The sequence below is a fragment of the Protopterus annectens genome, chromosome 2.part2 (assembly GCF_019279795.1).
Source record: "Protopterus annectens isolate FY-2018-M chromosome 2.part2, PAN1.0, whole genome shotgun sequence".
Lineage (NCBI taxonomy): Eukaryota > Metazoa > Chordata > Ceratodontiformes > Protopteridae > Protopterus > Protopterus annectens.
Window position 1 is genome coordinate 835494816 of NC_056730.1, and position 20001 is coordinate 835514816.

Sequence of the window (20001 nt, forward strand, 5' to 3'; positions counted from 1 at the left end):
GAAAGCTTTGGGGTTTACCAGCAGGTGCTGCAGGGGTTAAAGCTGCCATGTGCTTGGGCCACTTTCTTTTAACCACATGCTGCATACTATCAACATGAGCTTTATTACTGTGCCTTCTAGACCTACTCTCATTTGTAAGCATGTTTGTGTGCTTTTCTGTGAGCTCATATATCTGACAAATCTCAATGGCCTTATTCAAAGTTAAATCACTGTCATGAAGCAAAATCTTTCTCACAGCATCATCTTTTATGACACATATAAGTCTGTCTTTTATTAACTCATCCCCTTAAGTCACCAACTCTACATGTTTTACCTTTATTTATCACGTGTGTATATAATTATATATATATATATATATATATATATATACACATATATATATATATATATATATATATATATATATATATATATATGTGTATATATATATATATATATATATATATATATATATATATATATATATATATATATATATATATATATATATATATATATATATATATATATATATATATATACATATATATATATATATATATATATATATATATATATATATATATAATTATATATATATATATATATATATATATATATATATATATATATATATATATATATATATATATATTTATATATACATACACACATACATACATGCTGCAAAAGTTTCACCAGGCTTTTGATCCCTTGTCTAAAATAAGTGCCTTTCCATTGTAAGATTTGTCTGGGGGTTGCACATTTCTCTGAATTTACATTTCAAGCACTCAGGGTCATTGCTTGACTCAGCCGGTACAACAATATGATGGTTTTCCCCTTCTCCAGTATAGATTGTGGGTGCATACACAAATGAGCATTCCCTTTCTATGGCTTCTGACCCAGTGAAATTAAGCAGAATAAATGTTTCGTACAGTCATCTTTATCAGAAAATGTAGCCTGTATGAAAATGTCGTACTCTTTTTCAAACACTCTCCAGTTCTCAGCAATATTGCACTGGGTTTTCGAAATCCATTTGCCATGCTCACAAAGTATACACAAACACACTGAAAATATGGCCCCTGTAAATATGTATGAACAAACTGTTCTCTGAGCTTGTAACAACATTCAAATGCACAATAAACTCTTCGGAATATTTTACTTTGCGAAATGTGCTCTGTAATGACTGCACTTAGTGAAATATGTCCGGTAATGGCTGCACTTTGCGAAACAGCTTTACTGTAACACTGCACAAACATGCGAACACTTCATACACTTCTGATAACTCAAACATCTTTGCGTAATACAAAAAAATACACGGTTTGCGAAAATGGGGTGGTTTCCCTTTATTTTATTCGTTTTATGCAATTCAGACTTATTTAAACATTTTCCGTAGTAATTTGAATGTTTTTATCAATATCTTATATATTGGTTTGGGCAAATATTGTTTAGAGCATTCTGTATGCCTTGTTTCATATTATACAAAAAAGAAATAGTGCTGAGCAAGTTTTAATGCCTGAAATTCGTTTCAGACCGGTTTTGCAAAGTTTGCACATTTAGGGATGATCCACTCGTCTACATTCCACCAGCATCTGGACAAGTGCCTTAAGTCATTTTAGCCAAGCTGTTTCTAGCTTCATGCCCTTTTGATATGCCTCTTCTGGTTCCTTTCCTTTTAGATATGCCGCTTCTATTATCATGTCCTTTAAGACATCCCACTTTTGACACCATGTTGCTCGTTGGTCTCTAACACAAATAAGAAAGCTTGGGATTTCGTTAGATGCTTTAATACATAGAAACACTTCAGGATGGATAGCAGCATCATTAAATATGAACAAACTAGTTAACAGACAGACCTTACATACACACATGTTCAAATCTCAACAGCTAACTACAAAATGGCAGTCAGACTTGCACGCTCAGTATTTATACACTTGTGTAAGCCCTTGGGTAGCTTCTTAAAGGTATATACACACACTGATCTACAGCAGTGCTAGAGCTGTTTTATAATTATCACCATATCTGTTAATATTCTTGTCATAAAATTTGTACCGTGCAAATGTTTGTGATTAAATTTGGTAAATGGTAAAGCAAGAAAAATAAAATATTTGGACAGTGTAAATGAAATAAATGCCTTGTTTATGAAATGTTTCTGTTTTTTATAAACATTATAATGTGCTGAAAGTAAAAAAGTACTTGGGTCACTAGTCTGGGAATTGTAAAAGAAAATTAATTTTGCTGCTTTGAAGTAAATGAGGAAACATGTGCCTTAGCAAAATGGACCATTACATTTTAAGTCATAGAGGTCAAAGTTAATAGGGGAAAATCCCATCCACAACTGCTTTGACTTTGGCATGTATTTTAATATTTAGACTGAACAAACGATTCAAAACACTGCATGCGTATCTGTGTGTTGGTTCACATGTTTTTACTTTTGTACTTGATTCACCTGTGTTTTCAACATGGCTGTGTTTCAAGGAATTTATTTTCATATGATTTTTTTTTGACTACCTCATGGCTATTCACTTTGACAAACTTGGCAATAATTTTGTACTCGGCAACAGATTAAAAAAATACTGGCACACATTAAACTTTTTTGATTACTTACTTTCGCCATCGCCATCTTTATCAAATTCATCAATCATGGCACGTAATTCTTCATCAGATATGTTTTCGCCAAGTTCTCTTGCAACTCTTCTAAGATTTCTAAGGCTGATTTTACCACTATCATCATCATCAAATAATCTGAATGCCTTTAGCATCTCTTCCTGAGGATCTCTGTCCAATATCCAGTCAGTCACTGAAGGAAAACCAAGAAAAGAACTGCTAAACATAGCTCTTTTTAAGTTTATATAATCAAGCTGGTTCATAACAGATGAAGATGAATAATGTCAATGAAAAAAACACTAAACCAAAGTTATATACTTAATTAACATAATGACAGATCTGCAGAAAGTACAACAGTGTAAGAACTTAGCTGTATGTGTTACTGATTACTGTTGCAGCATTCCTAATTAATGGGTTATCACTATGGATGTTCAGCCTGGGGTACCAAAGCTTTATCTTCCCGGGATCGTATGTCCGACGTGTGACCTCAGCTCATAAGTACAGGAGTATATAGGCAGCCATACGAGCATAATTTCTCAGACTATCTCCAAGCCAGCAGCCTGAAGACCCCTGAAAGAGATGGGTCAACTAGGAGGAGCTAAGCATTAAGTGACAAGGAAGCCCCTTGGTTCTAGGGTGCTGTCTATATGATACAGAGAGAGGAAGAAGAGGTAGAGAGAGGCAGTCGAATATTAATGTAGATGGAAGGAATACTGCAACAATGATCACTAGGACATCTGCGGTTTGGTACGTTCTCACACAACTATACTAAGCTCTGACTGAAATCACTTGTTGAAGTATTTCTAATCAGTGGGTGGTTCCCAGAGCTGAAGGGAATGGGAATGTGGTTGGTTAGTAAGCTGCAGAACTGTCCAAGATCCTAAAAGGACTGACCTAGTGAAGGCAGCTCTGGACCTTGAAAAGGCATCAATCCTGTAGTGTTTAGTGAAGGTGTGTATAAAAGACCAGGTGGCAGCTTCCATCCACCCCTTTGTAGAAGGCCCCAGAGGATCTACTGCCATGGGAGAATGAGCCTGAGGGTATGAGGGCAAGGACTTGCCATGCAGAGAATAACAAAAAAGATGGCCTTAGCAATTCAGCTTACAACTTTTTGCTTATACCCAGTTTGGCCCAGTTTTGAATCCAAAAAGGAGACACACAGTTGTTCAGATTTTCACATGGATTTGGTTTTGTCCAAATAGAATCGTAACTGTTTGCAAATGTCTAGGGAGTATACAAGTCTTTCCCCTGGTTCTGTGGGTTGGGAAAGAAAGTAGGGAGATTTGTGGCCTGGTTGAGTGACAGCTCATTCACTACTTTAGGTATGAATGGTTAACCCTCAGGGTCACCATCTCCTTCAGAAAAATAATAAAAGGAGGAATGGCCATGACAGCCTGAAGCTCTCAAACTTTCCTAGCTAAACAGCCAGAAGCAGACTAGTTTTCTAGGTGCAATATATGAGATTTATTGAGGCTGCTTAGGTTCACAGGAGGTTACTAGGCTAATGGCCCTAGGGCCTTTACAAGCCTAGGCATGTAATAACCAGATTAACCTTACTGACCACAGTTAGATGGTCATTGTTAGCAGAACGATTCTGTGATCAGCGTCGACTGCCCTTGCCCATGAGGGACATAGGTGCCACCCCAGGGTGAATTTACGGTCACTCATCCAGTTGTCAAGGATGCACAAGAAGATGGTCATTTAGGAGCTCTGCTTCACATGGAGTGTGAGTTTATTCCAGAGGAACAGCAATCGCTGAGAGATGCATCTGTCTTTCTAATATGTTCTGTTAATGTCACAGGCTAGGTCGAGATCCCTGGAGCGAGTTATTCTTGTCCCATTTGATTTGCGGATGTGCAGCATTTCCATTAGGGCAGGGTCTAAGACTGCTCTGTAGGCCAAGCACAGGTCACCTCTCAGCAGCCTGTATGATACAGAGTACAGTGACAGGGCTTTCAGTCTTTCCATCTATGTCATGTTTTAGAGGCCTTGGATTATCATGGTTAGAAACCTCTGTGGTCACTACAGTTGCTGTAGGTGCCTGGTGAGGTACATACAGAAGGAAGCATTGTATTCAATTAGTGATCTGATAAGGGTCATGTAGTGAGGACCTACAACCTCCTGGTCTTGGATGCGATACCTTTATTTATGAGATGCGCAATGCGGAATGCTTTTCTTTCCAGTACGGACAAATTGTGATCGAAGTTTAGACTGCTATCAGCCTGTGCTCCCAAGTCTTGAACCACTGAGTTTGAGCTTAGAGGGGTGCTATCTATATCATAATTAGCAGGGGCTACTACTTTGCCAAAGGGGATAATGACACATTGTTTGCGTTAAGCTTTAGTCTAAGTTTGGCACCAATCATTTGTCTGTGTCAGCCCTTTTTGTAATATGTTAACATCATTGGGGGACTTTATGCTTGCACCCAGTTTACAGTCATCTGCAAGCTTGGTAAGCCTCAGGCCATCTACCGTCACCTGGACTTCAGAGAAACAGATTCTAAACAGTACAGGGTTCAACACAGATCCTTGTAATGCCCCACTGGTAACTGGTCTACTGGTTGAGATGGATTCCTCAACTTTGACAGTGTGTGCTGCGTCAGGGAGCCAGTTTGCTACCCATCTAGTAAGGTATGGTTTAATCCCCAGCTCGGAGAGTTTCTCTATGATACCTGAATGGGGGATTGTGTCAAAGGCCACAGCTAAATCAAGAGAGGCGATATCTACTGTTTTTTTCCTTATCCAGGGTTTTGGCAACATTCTCAAAGAAGTCCATTAGGCTTACTAAGCAATATCTACCCTTGAAACCAAACTGGGTTGGGTCAAGGGTGTGAAGGTCATGTATGCCCTTGTGGATAAGGTCCATGATGATTCTTTCCATGGCCTTGAAGATAAGGCTGGTTAGACTTATGGATCAATAGCTCCCAGGGGCAGTTGATGGACCACCTTTGTGCACGGGGATTACTGTTGCTGTTCTCCACTGTGCCGGGACAAAGCCAGCTCTCATGCTATGGTTAAAGAGAGTGCTGAGTGATTCCACTAGGTCTTGTTTTAGATTTTTTTTTAGTAGCCTGAGATTTTATCTGGTCCCATACAGGCCGTGTTTTTAGCCCTGGGGAGTGCTTGTATGACCTGCTCTTTGGAGATACTCGGTAGAGGACTGGTGTCTCAGGAATGTTTTGGGGTATGTCTGGTGGGGACAAGGGGACGACGTTATTGCCAAATCTGTTGGCTAGCATCTTGTCAATTTCCTCAGGTTCAGTGTGAGTGGTACTGTACACTATAGGTTCGGCACACAGCTGGGCATTCCCTTTTAGATTTTGGACGTAGCTAAAGAATGCCTTATGATTGTCTTTAGCTCAGGATTCTAATTTAGACATGTAGCTAGCCTTAGAGAACTTAAAGACATCTGATTTGCTTGTTTAAGATGTGGAGAGTATTCTTCTTCTGTTGAGTAAGTTATCTCCTGTTTTTAGATATCAGTTTCTTTCTTTTGTTGTATAGCTTATTTATACTTACAGCCCACCAAGGTAGCTTGTTTTTTCATGAAGACCTGGTTTTGTTCCTGTTGGGTACAGCTGAGTCAATGTATTTAAGTGGCTGTATAAGGCATTTGCGTATTCCTCTGCATAAGAGTCATTGATGACTAAGATGGAAGGCTTTGAAACATTTTATATCATTGCTTAATAGGCAATAGTTTGGTTTGGAGAAATTTTTAATTTTTTTTACTCCTGTGGGGGTCTCAGGTTTGATCTTTACTTCAAACAAGATAGATTTATTGTCTGACCTTACCAGGGAGGGCAACACACAGGGGGCAATGCAGTGACACCCCCCCATGCTGTTGAGCACTAGGTTCAGGACATTTGAGCCCCCTTGTGGGGGTATGGACCAACTGTTCAAGGGCATTTGAATTAACAAAGTCCAGGAATCTGGTAGCATCATGTTTGTGCTCATGTAAGTCGCCTGATCGAAGGAAGGATAGCTGAAATCTCCTATGACCAAGGTATTTGGCTGTATAGTGAGTGACTCTAGCAAGTCCAGACAGGGAATGTACTTCTCCTGGTTTATGGTAGAGAGCCTGTAGCTAGCGATGATGTGAAGGGGTATTTTACCTATAGTTAATTGGACCTAGAGTAGCTCAAGAGAGTCATATTGCTTCACCAGTCTTGAGGTGTACTTGAATTTAATGAAGATGGATATACCTCTACCTCTGTTTGTTTTCACACTCATTTTGGGGTACGAGTGTGTGAAAAGAATTGTAGCCTTGTATGGCCAGGGTGCTCTCAACAACCTTGAACCAAGTTTCAGTGACTGCACAAAAGCATCTTCCAAGGTGAGGAGTGCTTCCGGGGAGTGAAGTTTACTGTTTAAGCTCCTAGCATTAAGCAGCATGACCTGGAGTTTGTCTTTAGTGGGGTTCTTAACATTAGAAGTTTTGTTGTTTGGACATTGCCTAAAAAAGGAACTATGGGGGAGGCAAGCATCTTTGCCAGTATCCAAAAGCCGTGAGGAGACTGGTGAAGGCCATCTCTGGCAAAGCAGCGTGGACTTTCATAGGTTGGTACTAGGCTATCAGCCCTAGGGCCTATACAAGCCTAGCCATAACAATTCCCTGGCTATTTCTTCCCACACTATTTACTTCCCTGGACCCCTGTCTAGCAGGGCAACTGACGTGATCCCCGGGGTGAATTTCCTTTCTCCCATCCAATCGTCAAGGTTCCTTTTGAAGAGGGCCAAAGAGGCACTCTGCTTGACATGTATGAGCAATCTATTCCAGAGTCTGGGGAGTCTCTGGGTCAGAAACCTATCCCTCCAGCATGTTTTGTTTATTTTGATGACAAGGTTTAGATCCCTGGAGCGTGTGGCTCTGAGGGATTGGAATTTCTTTAAGTGTAGCATGTCCAACAGCTCTGGGTTTGACATGGCCTTGTATGTTAAGCAGAGATCGCCTCTGAGTAGATGATATGCGACAGAGTATAGCTGGAGTTTTTTAAGGCGGTCAGCGTAGGGCATCTGCTTTAGGCCTGTGATTCTTTTAGTGAGGTATTTCTGCAGTCTTTCCAGTTGTTGCAGATGTCTTGAGAGGTACATATCAAACGGGGAGTTGTAGTCTATAATAGGTCTAATGAGGGATGAGTACAGTGGGACAATGACCTCCATTTTTCTGGATGAAAAGCCCTTAGTGATGAGGTGTGCCACATAGAAGGATTTCCTGACTGTTGTGGCGATGTGGTTATCGAAGGTGAGACCACTGTCCACCTGTGTCCCTAAGTCTCTTATCACACTTTTGGTGTTTAGTGTACTGCCACCTATATGGTAATTCACGGGTACATGTTTTTTCCCAAAGGGGATAACTATACATTTCTTGGCATTGAGCTTGAGCCCATGGCTCTGGCACCAAGCATCTGTTTCTGTAAGGCCCTTTTGTAGAGTATCCACATCATTTGGGGATTCAATAATGGCTCCCAGTTTGCAGTCATCTGCGAACTTTGTTAGCCAGAGTCCCTTAGTGTTGGTATGTACTTCACAGAAGTAGATGCCAAACAAGAGCGGTCCCAGGACTGAACCCTGAGGTACTCCACTTGTCACTTGTCTGGAGCTGGATTTGGAGTCCGCTAATTTTACAGTGCGGGTTCTATCAGTAAGCCAGTTAGCAACCCATTGGGTGACGTAGGAATTAATGCCTAGCTTAGTAAGTTTATCTATGATTCCAGAGTGGGAGATAGTGTCAAAGGCCTTGGCAAGGTCTAGATAGGCTGTGTGGACCACCTTACCCTTGTCCATGGCTCTGGAGACTGATTCAAAGAAGTCAATCAGTTTCAGGAGACAATATTGGCCCTTCACAAACCCAAACTGGGTGGGGTCCAGTGTTTGAAGGTTGCCAATGTCTTTGTTTATAGGTTCCATGATAATACGCTCCATGGTCTTGCAGATAAGGCTTGTCAGACTGATGGGACGGTAGTTTCCGGGATCCAAGGTGGATCCCCCTTGTGGAGTGGGATAACTGTAGTTCTGTGCCACTCAGTGGGCACGAAACCTGAGGTGAGGCTATGATTAAACATGACACTTAGGTGAAGTGCCAGTTCATATTGCAGTTCATGTAGTACATAGCCCGGGATGTCATCTGGTCTCATGGATGCTGTATTCTTAGCTTTGGAGAGTGCGTTTTTTACCTGTGTGGCCGTTATTACCAGAATTTGGCAATCTTCCGGTATTGAGATGGGCCATTTAGGGGGTGAGAGGGGGGTGAAGTTGGCACTGAATCGATCTGCCAGGATATTGGCAATATCCTTGGGATCAGTATATTTAATGCCATTCTGTTTTAGCTCAGAGCAGATCTGGGCATTGCCATTTAGATTCTTGACATAGTTATAGAATGCCTTGTGGTTGTTTTGGAAATTTTATTTTTGTAACTAGCTTTAGAGGATTTTATGAGGAATCTCAGTTTCTTACTGAGGCTGGTAAGGGAGTTTTTTGCATCCTGGGATTTTCCTCTTTTCTGCAACAGTTTTTTCCTTTTGTTGTAAAGTTTGTTTATTGCAGGGGACCACCAGATTGGCTTCCTTTTTTGGATGAGAGCATCTTGGTTCTATTTGGGATGGCACGATTCATGCATGAATGGATGTGCTCATACAGTGCCTTAGTGTAGGATTCAGCAGTTGAACATTAATTTCCCGTCTGCATGGGTGTCATGAAGTTTGTCACTTCTGACTTGAGTAGCATGAAGTTGGCTTTGGAGAAGTTTTTTATGGAGGTTTCCTTACTGGGGGGTGGGGGTGGGATGTGGATGTTAAGGGTGATTAACTTATGGTCAGACCTGACTAACGAGGGGGTGACCACAGGTGTGGAGCATTGATTTCCCATGTTGGTAATGACCGGGTCTAGGATATTGGAGCCCCTGGTGGGACTATGGATTAGTTGATCCAGGGCGTTGGAATTTATGAATTCCAAGAACCGTTGGGCAAAGGTGTTGGTACATGAGTAGTTTTCCCAGTTAATGGTAGGGTAGTTAAAATCACCCAGTATTAGGGTGTTTGGTTCTATCTTAATATTTTCCAGTATGTTTAGAAAGGTGTAGTGAGAATCTTGGGGTATGGTGGGGGATCTGTAGCAAGCTACAATTTGGATTGCAGTCTTACCTAGTGTTAGTTGCACCTGGAGAATTTCAGACGCATTGTGTTGGGCAACTAGCCTGGTGGTGTGAATATCCTTGGTGAATATTGACACTCCTCCACCTTTAGTGTTTCGGTCCTGGCTTGGTGGCCGAAAAGTGTGGTAAGAGTTGTAGCCTGGTATTGCAGGGGTGCTTTCTGGAGCCTTGAACCAGGTCTCAGTTACTGCACAGATATCGATGTTCTCCATTTTTAGGAGTGCCTCGAGAGAATGCATTTTGCGGTTTAGACTTCTAGCATTGAGTAGCATTACCTTTAGATTTTGCATACAACAAAAAACAACAATAGCACTATACCTAAATTCTTTTTTTTTTTTTTTTTTTTTAACAGAAGGTAACGGAAGGAGGAGAGCCTCTAAGTTAAACGACAACTCCCCCAACCAAGGAGAGCCTCTAACTTAAATGGCTAACTCCTTAAGCTGAAAAGGGGAGCAGGAGGAAATAAGGGGAAACCCTCTAACTGAAACGGGACGAAAGCAAAGGGTGAATCCTCTAACCAAAAATGGATTTGTAAGTGGGAGGTAGGCCTGAAGGAAAAACGACGGCCTGAATAACTGCCACCAAACAGAGATAGGTAGAATCCTAAGAATAAACACTAACTACTACTAATCTACAGTAATGTCTTCCCTGTAAATATTTTACAATATTTAAGCAAAAAATAGAAGAAAAAAAATCGAAAACAGCCTGAGCCAGTCTCCAGCAATCTTGAAGCTTCAAGCGGTAAATTAGATCTGGGTAACTCTCGTTAGGCATGATGGCACATTTGTCACACAAAGCTAAGTAAATAATACCATTTGTGTTGCAACTGGCAAAACCTATAGTCTTGATAAACCTGTTTCTAACCTTCAAGTAATGTGTGTCGCCAACTTTAACATAAGGGCATTGAGCACAGCTGCCACATTTGCAAGTACTCCTCTTGCCAGAATTGCAACTATTGGTCTTAGAAGCACCATTTTCCAAAATATTCTTGATACTATGGCCCTTTCTGTAAATACATTTTAAATGGTTTGATAAAAAATGTGCTGCAGATCTGATGTACTAGCAAATCTGCTCCATTCATCTTCTATGATATCTCTGGCTGCTCCGGCTTCCCCATCATAAGTAATAACCAGAACACTATTGTACACATTATCTATCTTACTTCCAGTTTTTTGACAATTACTAGGGTCATAGCGATCACTACCAAAAATGGGGGCAAACCTAGTTTTTCAAGTACTTCACAATACAATTCTGTAAGAAGCTTTTCAGGATACCCCCTTGCCCTAAACAGGTCTGTGAGAAAACTACTTTCATTGACAAAGTCTTTATCATCTGATGTCATCCTACTTATACGCACTAACTGGCACTTTACAACCCCCCTCTTCTGATAGTATGGATGTGCACTGGTGTAGTGCAAATAGGAGTTTGAAAAGGTCGCCTTCCTGTGTACCCTGGTTTTGAAATTCTCATTGTTTTTGCTGATACAAATATCCAAACATTTCATCTCATCATAATTCATTTCATATGTAAACCTTAAAAATTCAGTGGTATTTGATAAACAGTTAAAAAAATTCTAAAAACTTATTTTCAGATTCTGTCCAGAATAAAAAGTCATCCAAAACATGAGAATAAAAATTCCAATTATTCCTAAAATCACAGTTAAATACACATTTCTTATTGAAGGACTCATTGACAGTGGTACTTACAATTTTTTTCATGTTGAAAAACCCAAGGTTCCATCTATATTTGGTATCCGGAAAGTCCATAAGGACATAAACAACCCACCTTTAAGGCCAATAGTTTCAACTGATGGTTCCGTGACTGCCCCTTTAGCCAAATTTGTTGATTCTAAGCTCAAAAAATTATCCATGTGGGGAAGAAATGTGCTTAAAGACTCATGGGATCTTTTGAACAAGTTGCACACTGGTCTTTATTTGGATAATTTGACATTTATTTCAGTGGATGTGATCGACCTATTTTCTTCCATTCCTCATGATGTAGGATTGGAATGGGTGAAAGAGGTTTTAAGTGATTGTACTGATATAAGTTACAATGACTGTCGTGCTTGCTTAATTTTAATGGATGTGATTTTAAAGACCAATTTTATATTTTTCGAAGGCGAGTATTTTAAGCAGTTAAGAGGTATTGCCATGGGGGCCCATTGTGCCCCCATTTATGCCAATATTATGCTATCCTACTGGGAAAAGAAATTTGTATTTAACTGTGGTTATAAGAATTGTTGGAATTTTTATGCTCGTTTTTTGGACGACACATGTTTATTCTGGACAGAATCTGAAAATAAGTTTTTAGAATGTTTTAACTATTTATCAAATACCACTGAATTTTTAAGGTTTACATATGAAATGAATTATGATGAAATGAAATATTTGGATATTTGTATCAGCAAAAACAATGGGAATTTCAAAACCAGGGTACACAGGAAGGCGACCTTTTCAAACTCCTATTTGCACTACACCAGTGCACATCCATACTATCAGAAGAGGGGGGGGGGGGGCGGTTATGAAGGGCCAGTTTGTGCATATAAGTAGGATGACATCAGATGATAAACACTTTGTCAGCGAAAGTGGTTTTCTCACGGACCTGTTTAGGGCTAGGGGGCACCCTGAAAAGCTTCTTACAGAAGTGTATTGTGAAGTACTTGAAGCAAGAAAAACTAGGTTTGCCCCCATTTTTGGTAGTGATAGTCATGGCCCTAGCAATTCTCAAAAAAACAGAAGTAAGGTAGATAATGTGTACAATAGTGCCCTGGTTATTACTTATGATGGGGAAGCCGGAGTAGCCAGAAATATCACAGAAGATGAATGAAGCAGATTTGCTAGTACATCAGATCTGCAGCACATTTTTGACAAACAATTTAATGTATTTACAAAAAGGGCAGTAGTATCAAGAATATTTTTGAAAATGGTGCTTCTAAGACCAATAGCTACAATTCTGGCAAGAAGGGTATTTACAAATGTGGCAGCTGTGCTCAATGCCCTTATGTTAAAGTTGGTGACACACATTACTTGAAGGTTAGAAACAGGTTTATCAAGATTATAGGTTTTGACAATTGCAACACAAAAGGTATTATTTACTTAGCTTTGTGTGACAAATGCGATGCATTTTATATAGGCAAAATCAAATGAAAAAAAGAAGTTATGTACTCACCATAATGTTCTATCTGAGTAGTTCTACTTTATTTGTCTTCAACCTGTGGGTCCTCGGACCCATATTGGATGTGACACGGCTGCATTTTCCAGCTACATCTCTGAGCTCCATGCTCCTCCCCCTACCCATAATGCCCCCAGTATCCCTTCAGATTGAGTTTGCTGCCCAACATATAACCATTACCCAACCACACAAGGACGTACCTCCAAGAAAACTAACTACAAGATCCCTTAACTCCCAGTATAAGCAAAGATCCTGACAGAAAGGGACCAGAACAAGACACATATAGTATCCTGAAGGATAAGGTCAGGGGGAAGGGGGGGGGGAACGGTTGAAGACAAATGAAACAGAACTACTCAGATGGAACGTTACGGTGAGTACATAACTTCTTTATCTGAAGTAGTTTACTTCATTTGATCTTCAACCTGTGGGACAAAGTCCCCAGCTACCTAATCCTTGGGAGGCCCTCATGGAAGGATATTCCGGAGCACCACAGAGCCAAAGGATGCTCTACTTCTAGAAACAAAATCCAGCTTATAATGAGAAATACAGGTGTGAGATGAGGCCCAACTGGCAGCTGAACAAATATCATCCAAGGAGACCCTAGACCAAAAGGCCGCAGACGTAGCCATGGATTGGGTCAAATGAGCCTTCACTTTTCCTGAAAGGGACAAACCTCTATCTGAATAAGCCCGGGCAATGCATAGAGAAATCCAGAGAACAATAGTCACTTTTGAAACAGGTTTGCCTAAAAAGGGCTTGGCGTAGGACACAAAAAGTTGATCAGACTTGTGTAAAGATTTAGTCCTGTGTAAATAAAATCTCAATTGTCTACAAACATCTAAACAATGTAATTTGTGTTCTCCTTTGTGCTGATAGTTCAGAAAAAATACTGGCAAATTGATAGTCTGATTGATATTAGCCTCCGAGGCTACCTTGGGAAGAAAAGATGGATTAGTACATAGCGAGACTCTATCTTTGTGGAAGATCATATAAGGGACTTTGATAGAAAGAGCTTGGAGTTCAGACACCCTTCTAGCAGATGTAATGGCAACCAGAAAAGCAGCTTTTCAGGACAGAAATTGCAGATCCACAGAGGCTGCAGGTTCAAAGGGAGGGCAAACCAATGCTTGCAAAAACAAAGTGAGGTCCCACGGAGGGACGAGATCCTTGACCGGAGGTCTGAGGAGGAAGACACCTTTGAAAAAGGTCTTACAAACTTTCGAAGAAACTAAAGAAGACATATCCACCCCATCATGAAAATTAGAAATTGCGGCTAGTTGGACTTTCACCACAGAAGAACTAGTGCCTTGATGAAAAATGCTAGCTAAAGATTCTAGAACCGCTGGAAGTGGTGCAATGAAAGGATCCAAAGACCTCTGAACGGCCCACATCGAAAAACGTTTCCATTTACTGCGACAGAGTTTCCTAGTCGACGACTTGTGAGCCGCCCCCAGAATGGATTTAACCAGAGAAGACAAACCGGGAATCCTAAGAATCATGGGAACTGGAGCAGCCAAGCTGTGAGCTTCAGACTGTCCAGGTCTTGATGAGGGATCCCCGAGGGATGTGAGAGCAGATCTGGGACCAGATCCAAAGTCCATGGAGGGACAACTAGATGAGACTGGAGTAAGGGAAACCAAACCTGTCGAGGCCAGAATGAGGCGATGAGGATCACAGTGCTCCCCAGCCTTCGAGCTTTCTGCAGAAACTTCAACATGAGGGGAAAAGGAGGATATGCATAAAGAAGCTCGGTAGGCCAAGCATGAATCAGAGCATCTCTGGGTTCTTCCCTGGGCTGGGAGTTCAGAGCAAAGAACTTGCTGCATTTCGCATTAGAAGGAGATGCGAAGAGATCGCAGCAAGGGTGACCTCACTTTAGGAAGATCTGTTCCACTACTAAAGGTTTCAGAGAACACTCATAGGGCATCAGGATGGATCTGCTGAGCCTGTCCACTAAGATGTTGGACCGTCCCGGGATGTGCGTTGCCACCAGAAAATGGCCGGTGGAGATCGCCCATTCCCACACTCTCATAGCCTCTCAGCATAATGGGCAAAATTTGGCTCCCCCCTGTTTGTTGATATAGCAGACTACTGACACGTTGTCTGTCTGAATTGCAATCATTCCCAGAGGAAGATGAGCATGTAGGGCTTGCAACATGAGAAGAACCACTCTCATCTCTAGGATGTTGATGTGCAAATAGATCTTGTGAGGGGACCACGTGCCTTGGACTGTCTTTCCTGAGCAATGTCCCCCACCCAACTGAGCAGCGAGGCGTCCGTGGCCACTGTGGCTTGGGGTGGAGGAGGTTGAAAGGGACGTCCTTCATGGAGATCTGGGGACTGAATCCACCACCAAAGGGAGCTTCTGCACGCCTTTGATCCTCACTTTGCACGCCTTCGAGATCCTCACTGGAAAGGCCAAATGGAGGTCTAACAGAGACCACTGTACCACTAAAGTCCACTGTAGAACCCTCATGTGGAGGCATGCCATGAGGAGAAGATTTATTGTGGCTGCCATAGAATGCTTTGGCTGTGGCTGAATGGGTCTGTAGAATATGTAACACGTGAATCCTCAAGGTGCGTATCCTGTCTTAGGTGAGGAACACCTTTGATTGTATTGTGTCCAGCCATGCCCCAGTGAACTCTAAAACCCGGATAGGGTGAATAACCGACTTGTTCCGAATGATAGTAATGCATAAGTTGTCAGCTAACAGAAGGAAAGAGTCCCTGGCTTGACATCGTAGATGCTCTGAAGGGGTGGTAAAGAGCCAATTGTCAAGGTATGGAAAAACCTGAATGCCCTGAAACCTCAGGTGAGCGGCTACCACTGCCATAACTTTGAACACCTGGGGCGCTGTGGTGAGACCGAAGGGGAGGGCTCCAAATTGGTAATGATTGGCTCCCAGCCAGAAGTGGAGGAACCTCTGGGAGCGCTTGTGCATTTTGTGAGGAGATCCAGTCTTTTTCCTGCAGAAAGGGCAGGATGGATTGGATTGTGACCATCCAGAATTTTGTCTTGGTTACGGACAGGTTCAACTGTGATAGTACACATCCTGGAGATCCAGTGTTTTTCCTGCAGAAAGGGCAGGATGGATTGGATCGTGACCATCCAAAATTCTGCTTTGTTACTGACAGGTTCAACTGAGACAGATATAAAATTGGTCTGAGGTCCCCTGTCTTTTTGGGCACTAAAAAGAACCTGGAGTACACCCCGGATCCAAATTGGTCTTGGGGACTGGTTGGATGACTCGTTTTCTTAGCAGTGATTGTATCTGCACTGCTGGTTCCTCCCGCTGTGTGGGTGGAACGTCCGGGAGGGTTTTGTTAGGAGGGGGGTGAGTCCTTGAAAGGGACAAAATAGCCTCTGAATATGACTTACAACACCTACTGATCTGTTGTGATGGACTCCCATGTTAGTGGGTGGAGCGACAGACAACCCCCGACTGCCTCCAGAGATGGACAGCCGGGCAATCCCTCAGGATTGATGTCCAGGTCTGTCCCAGAACGATTATTGGGACCCAGAATTCCTAGGACCCCCTCTGCCTCTAGGGCGGCATCTATCACATCCCCCTCTGCCTCTAGGGGAAGGCGAGTCCTGAGCATCCCGGGAAAACGCCTGAGATTTGCGGAACCACATCTTTTGACCTCGCTGGTTCCTGGAAAAGGACCTTTGAGGTGGAGAGAAGCGGACTCCGACGGCAGACAATGTCTTCCTTCCTTCTCCCTCTGGACTAAAGTCTCTCTGACTGTCTTCCCAAAGAGGGAAGAACCATCATTGGTGAAAGACGCCTTGAATGGCTCTGAGAACTGGCATAAGCAGAGCCAGGTGTGAGGAAGAAAGGCAATGCCTGACCCCGCCACCCATGCGGCTCCCTCCGTGGCATGGGAGAGCAAATGCATGGATGTGTTGGCAACAGAATTGAGGGTGGCCATTCGTGCAAACTTCATCCTGTCCACCGCCGACATGGACCACAGGGTCGACTCTGCAACTTCCTTAACCAGGTCTCTCTGAAGTCGAATAACGTGTGCCATATAGTACAGTGCCCACAAGCAGAAAGTAGCTGAAGCATAGACCCACTTCCCAAAATGGTCCAGCGTCCTCGACTCTCGGTCAGGAGGATGGACAGTGGAACTCTCCTGGGCGAGTTCCTTCTTGGTGGCAGCTACCACCATCATCGCATCTACAGGGGACCCCTTATGCCAATGAAGTCTATCCACAGGGGACTCAATACCTCATCCGGGTGTTTGGGTATGGGCTCTACGGTGTCCGGCTCCTTCCATGCCCTAGATGTTATTAGATCAACGAGTGGATTAGCAGGAGGGGACACCCAAGAGGTAGATGGGCCCAAGCCGAAAGCCTCCAGGAACACGGACTCGTTGGAGGTCAGTTTGGGGGCAGACCCCCCCCCCTTTGGTGGAGGATCTCCATGATGTCTCCAAATGAGACATCCTCGGGGGGTGATCTTGGTGAACCTTCCCCTTCATCCAAGTCTGTGTCCTCTGTGAGGGACTCTGGAGGAGAGTCCAAGTGCCAACTTTTGCATGTGTGTGTTTGCGGGGGAGCTCCTCAGGGGACTCTCTGGGAAGACCTTGCAAGTGGGTTGTTCCAGGAATGGAACATCCTGGGGCAATATGGCTGTGGGCTGTCCATGAGAGGGCAAGATGGACAGACCTGCACTCAAGGCCAGGGGGGGTCTGTGCAGAGTAAGAAGACAAGATAGTCAGAGGCCTCAATCCTGTGAGAATCCTCTCCACCACGTCGAATGCAGAGGGGGAATGGACCTCCTGGGCTGAACTAGCAGAGATCTGATCCAACCGGGGAGTCGGAGCCGAGATGTCGAGGGGAATGCTCTTCTCCAACAAGGCTGGAGCAGAGAGCACTCCCTCAGATCCGACCCCAAGGCTACGTCTCCGAGAGCTCAGAACCAACCCTGTCGGATCAGACATGCTCAGGGCACTGGCTGGTGTTGAGGTACAGGGTGCCATCAGCGCAGACCCCTCGACTCCGAAGATCCTTGGATCTAACAGCTCTGAAACAGTGGGTCGGATCGGAGAAGGAATAATAGGTCTGAAAACTAGTGGGAGAAGGCCCTGGCAAGACCCCCACCTGAATTTGAGTGCGGATAAATCTCTGCATTATCTTGTCCAAATCCGCTTTGGAAAGGCTCCGGGTGGAGCGGGAGGAGATAGCCAGTGAGGAGAAGGCCTACGAGGCGACCGGCTGATCGGGACCTCAGGCTTGGAGGAAACCCTCGGGCACTGGAGCCCAGGTGAAGCAGGCCTGGAAACAGGCTTGGTCTTCATCGGAGGACCAGCCTCAGACAAGCTCTCAAGGGAGCACTTATGAGGCTGGTCTTACTTGACCTTATTATCCCCTCCCCGGACCTCTTGGCAGGAGGGTGAGTCCCTGAGGCCAAGGAAGGGAAAGAAGAAGCAGCAGCAGCCATTGCTGATTTGGTCGGAGAAGGAGGGATGTCCGTCTCAGCTGTGGAGGGCAAAAGGCCCTTCACAATTAGCTTGTCCTGCCTGTCCTTAAGAGCTCTGGGTTAAACCCAGTGCAAATAGGACAGGGGGACTGGAGGTGAGCCATTCCCAAACAAACCACACACACAGTGTGACCATCCACTGGGGAAAGCTTATGGTCATACTCTGTGCATCTCTTAAATCCGGGTTTTGGGGTGTCTGCCATGCCAAAACACAGGATCTAAGTCAACACACACACACACTCTAAAGAAAACAGGGAGGAAGAGAAAAGCCTACGAAAGGAAGATCAGCTACAAAGAAACTGGAGAATGTACAGGAAAGGTACGAAAGGAAGAAATTAAAAACATTTTCTGACAGTTTACCCAACAACAAACTCTGTAGCTCGGACCACGTTGCTATCGCTATGGCGGCAAACGAGATCTGAAGGGAGAAGGGAGACTGAGGTATTATGGGTAGGGGAGGAGCATGGTGCTCGGAGCCGTAGCTGGAAAATACGGCCATGTCGGATCCGATATGGATCCAAGGACTCACAGGTTGAAGATCAAATTAAGTAAATTACTTCAGATCTAAAGTTGAGAATGTATGAACACAGATATGACAAGGAAGATGAGCAATAATAATGCCTTATACAAACACACACTGAAATTGCATAGGAGCTGAATATTATTTTTTTGTAATTGAGACGTTGCCTATTGACCCTATTGGAGGTCCTTGGGAGACACATTTAGAATACAGAGAGTTGTACTGGCAGCTGGTACTTGAAGCCAATAAGTACACTGGCTCTATATGGTCTCTTTGAAGCCTGTTGTTCTGTTTGTGTTCTCACTGCCTGTATTCAGATTTTTAATCTGGTGAACATTCCAGTGCCTTATTCTTAGTTATTAACTCTCTTTTAGAGTTAAAGAATTGATATGGCTGATTAAGCTGAAAGCTAATGAAGCACCTGGACTGAAATAAAAGTTTAAATATTAAGTGTCTTTTAAAGTTAAGTATGAACCAATGATTTGACTGGTTAATATCAGAATGGAAGGGTACTTAAAGAAGTTTTCTGTGGGTAGAAGAAGAGGTTTGTTCTGAAGTCATTTGTAAAATAAAGGCAAAAGCACTTAATTACAAGAGAGGGTGATGCTTCCTTTGCTGTACACCTTTTTTGGTTTAGATTTAATAAAATCCTCAGTGATCTTAAGTTCTTGTTTAAAAATCCTGTGGCAGACCCCTCTGCACTATCTTGCCACCAGCCTGAACGCAGAACATGTATGTGTCGATCTGACTGCCATTTGGTCATTGTGACCTGTTGCTTTGAGTAAACAGATAACTGCACCATTGGGGAACCTTCCTTTACCATTTTAAAGTGTCTCTCTCCAGATAAACCTTCTAAGCATCCTCCTAACGCCAATACTCTCCCTTCAAACAAAGTTAGCTGGGATATAGATAAGGTAGGGTAAAAAGGTTTATACCCACCTACTTTGTCATCCGGAGTGATTAATTACCAAACACAAATGACCAAATATCTGATATCCATCCTTATTTCCTTAAAACAGGTACTGGTGGATTCACAAGGAATAAATTCTAAACAACAAATGTCCTTACTTAAACAGGCTACAAAGGTAG

General features: G+C 42.9%; 1 protein-coding gene across 1 annotated transcript in view; it reads right to left on the bottom strand.

The window, feature by feature from the left end:
- Nucleotides 1-20001, bottom strand: part of CETN3 (centrin 3) — a 703216-nt gene that overhangs the window by 116573 nt on the left and 566642 nt on the right. Inside the window, exon 4 of the mRNA XM_044064177.1 lies at nt 2588-2779. Within this exon, the coding sequence (XP_043920112.1) occupies nt 2588-2779 (192 nt within the window). The remainder of the gene's footprint in view (nt 1-2587; nt 2780-20001) is intronic.